A 2,790-nucleotide genomic window follows, 5' to 3' on the forward strand; every position below is an offset into this window, starting at 1 on the left:
GAGTGGGGGTGGAAGCCGAAGCGCTGAAGTGGGGTTGAGGGTCTCTAGTGTGGGCGCGTGTGTTGGGGGAGACAGGGGTGGGAAGGTGGAGGTGAAGGAGGGGACTTGGCATATACTTTAAAGGTGAAGCTGAAGTTAAGTCTTTTTTTATTATTCTTTTTCATGGATAATCTGATAAATAGATAAATATATTTATTCTGTAATATTTTAAAGCAAAGAAAATAATAAATTTTATAAATGTATGTAGAACTGATTTCTGATGAGACACAACAAAAATTAACCATCTAAAAATAAGTTAAAACTATAGATTAGACCCTTATTCTTTTCAAATTAATAATAATTAATAATCTGCAGTTTGACAGTTGCACTTGGTAAGACTTACTGAAGTACAAAAAAGCTTCAGATTAACAAGATTAATAATCCAACATATTCTGATCTTGTTTAGTACATTGGTCTAAAAACAAGATCAAAAATACTTTTTAACTGATATAAAATGATAAAACTTTGTTAGAGGAACATTTTTCTGCAGTAAAATGACTACTGCTCAGAAACATTAACAGATTAAATAAGCTTCACTTTAAACCTGGTGTATGTATGTATATCTTTATATATGTATGGGTATGTGTATATTTTTTTACATGCCCTCCATGTATTTATCCATTTATTTTTCAGGTGAGCGGACAGATGTTGGGTGTGTGGTCCTGTGTTTTGTTGGTCCATCCATCCATCCATCCATCCATCCATCCAAATCGCTATTTCAATCTTTCTATCTTTCTAATTACTTCTCTCTCTGTTTTTCTCTCTGTCTCTATTTTCTCTTCACTTAAAAAAGTCACTGATGATGAAGAAATAAATAAACTAAATAAACTAATATTTGGTTTCATTTTCTACTGAAGTGACAAAAAAAAAAACCTGGTTGGGACCAGGTTAGGTTCAGAGCACTTGTTACCATGGAAACATAAGTTCTTCTTAGTTCATGCAACCGATTCAAGACTTAAATAACTCATGTTTACACCAAAATCCCGGGTTAATCCCTTATCCTAGTTTCGTGCAATAGGCCTCAGGTGTTGTGTTGGGAAGAAGACAGGATGAAATTGTGCAGGTGTTAGGGGTTAGAAAGCAGCAGCAGCCAATCAGACAGACACCTGAGGGTGTCTAGACTTCTGCCTCTTGAGCTGTGCTCGGCGAAGCGTGAGAAGCAGCGGACTGCAGAGCGAGGAAGAGCGAGCTGTAATCTCACCCTCCTGCTGGGCTCTGAGGGGACCCGGGGACCCTGCCAGGGGGCCGCTGCGGAGCCCTGCAGAGCTGTGAGGCTGTGCTGGGAGTTACTGGCTGAGCTGCTGAGGCTTTCACACAGCATCATACTCTCATCCTCTGAGTCAGCTGGATGCTTCTGAGCCCTCATCAGGTTTGTGCTGCCGGCCCGGCTTACCTCACAATAATCCTGGAGACCACAACACATATATAGACCATCTCTTGGTTAGTGAATACGTATTTTATGGTTCAAGCTTTATCTACTGAAGAAAACATTTGAATTAAACAATTTGCTTTGAATTTATTCTACAGCTTGGCCTTTATGCTGTTGGATATTATTTCAGTAAAAACTAAAGACCCACCAGTCTTCCTTTCAGGATGCTTGGAGGTATTCTCTGAGAGTCTGAGGAGAGGACGGAGAAAAACAAAATTATTCACATATAAAAATGAAACATCTCATCAGCAGCTGTTTGATCTGGGTTTGACTGTAAACAAAACAACCTGCAGCACTTCTGTTCTTCCACACAGAGGCTTTGATCAGGTTTCAGAATCCAACAAGACTAAAACTCCCGTGTGGCTCATCCATACAAAGCCCTGAACACAGTCAGACACTTCCTGTTGGATGTTGTTTACCAACAGCCCCAGCCCGGCTGGCTGTAGAAGCAGACAGAGTTCAGCCTGTTTGACTTTAAAGTGCCTGTGACACTAAATTTAAGTGATATATTTGAGTGCGTATTTGGAAAGATAACATTAGTGATGAATTGCAAACAAAAATTCACGACACTGAAATGAACAGATGTGATATTTGCATGAGCAGAAACAGGAAGTGATGTCAAAGGGGAATGCCTGAATGGAGTCGTTACAACGGCTAACAACAGACTGCAGAGAATCAGATAAGGGCTGCAACAACGAATCGATAAAATAGATAAAAATCGATTTATTAAAAGCGTTTTGCAACGAATTTCATGATTGATTCGTTGTGTCACAGGATTTATGCGTCCCTCGCCGTGTCGCGGAGCCAATTACGTCACTAGCAGAGCGTTGTCAATGCTGGCTGACCTAAATAAAGTTTAGGAAGAAAGAAAAACTCTACCTGTAAAGATCCACCCTCTCTGACTCTCAAGTGAAAAGCAGAGACTATGAACTTTAAACCAGTTTTTAAATCATGTTGTTAGGCCAAGTAGATCCAAAGATATGATAAAAAGTAAATGACACAGTTTAATTTTTTTAAAAGACGGTCTATTTGATGCGCGCCGCGTCGCGAGGAGGAAATGCGTGCGGGGGAGGGGGGAGACCTTAAATCCACCGTTTCATCCTCCTCTCAGGCCAAAATGATAAAACTCTCCATTTTTTCTGACTGAGGCCCAAAGCTATTTGTTGAGCAGCAAAACGGTTCAGGACGAAGGAAAAAAAAAAAGATGCGAGCAGCAGGTCTGCGGGGAGAGGGGAGAGGGGGCTGCTTCAGAACCCATTCATTGGGTCAAACAATGTTTTAGTCAAACAGAACCAACAACAAGAAAGCAAAAAGTAAAGAAT

At 40.4% G+C, this 2,790-nt stretch overlaps 1 protein-coding gene across 2 annotated transcripts in view; it reads right to left on the reverse strand.

Annotated features, from left to right (window-relative positions):
• Positions 1–2,790, reverse strand: part of LOC106537247 (tumor necrosis factor receptor superfamily member 10B) — an 11,807-nt gene that overhangs the window by 3,410 nt on the left and 5,607 nt on the right. The window contains exons 7-8 of one of the 2 annotated variants that reach the window (XM_014034634.1): positions 1,617–1,657; positions 1,433–1,444 (exon numbers count right to left, since the gene is read on the reverse strand). In XM_014034634.1, coding sequence (XP_013890088.1) covers positions 1,433–1,444; positions 1,617–1,657 — 53 coding nt within the window. Of the gene's footprint in view, positions 1–1,240; positions 1,445–1,616; positions 1,658–2,790 lie in introns of both variants that reach the window. The other variant, XM_014034633.1, reaches the window with a different exon arrangement.

Source organism: Austrofundulus limnaeus, unplaced genomic scaffold, assembly GCF_001266775.1.
Source record: "Austrofundulus limnaeus strain Quisiro unplaced genomic scaffold, Austrofundulus_limnaeus-1.0 Scaffold2200, whole genome shotgun sequence".
Lineage (NCBI taxonomy): Eukaryota > Metazoa > Chordata > Actinopteri > Cyprinodontiformes > Rivulidae > Austrofundulus > Austrofundulus limnaeus.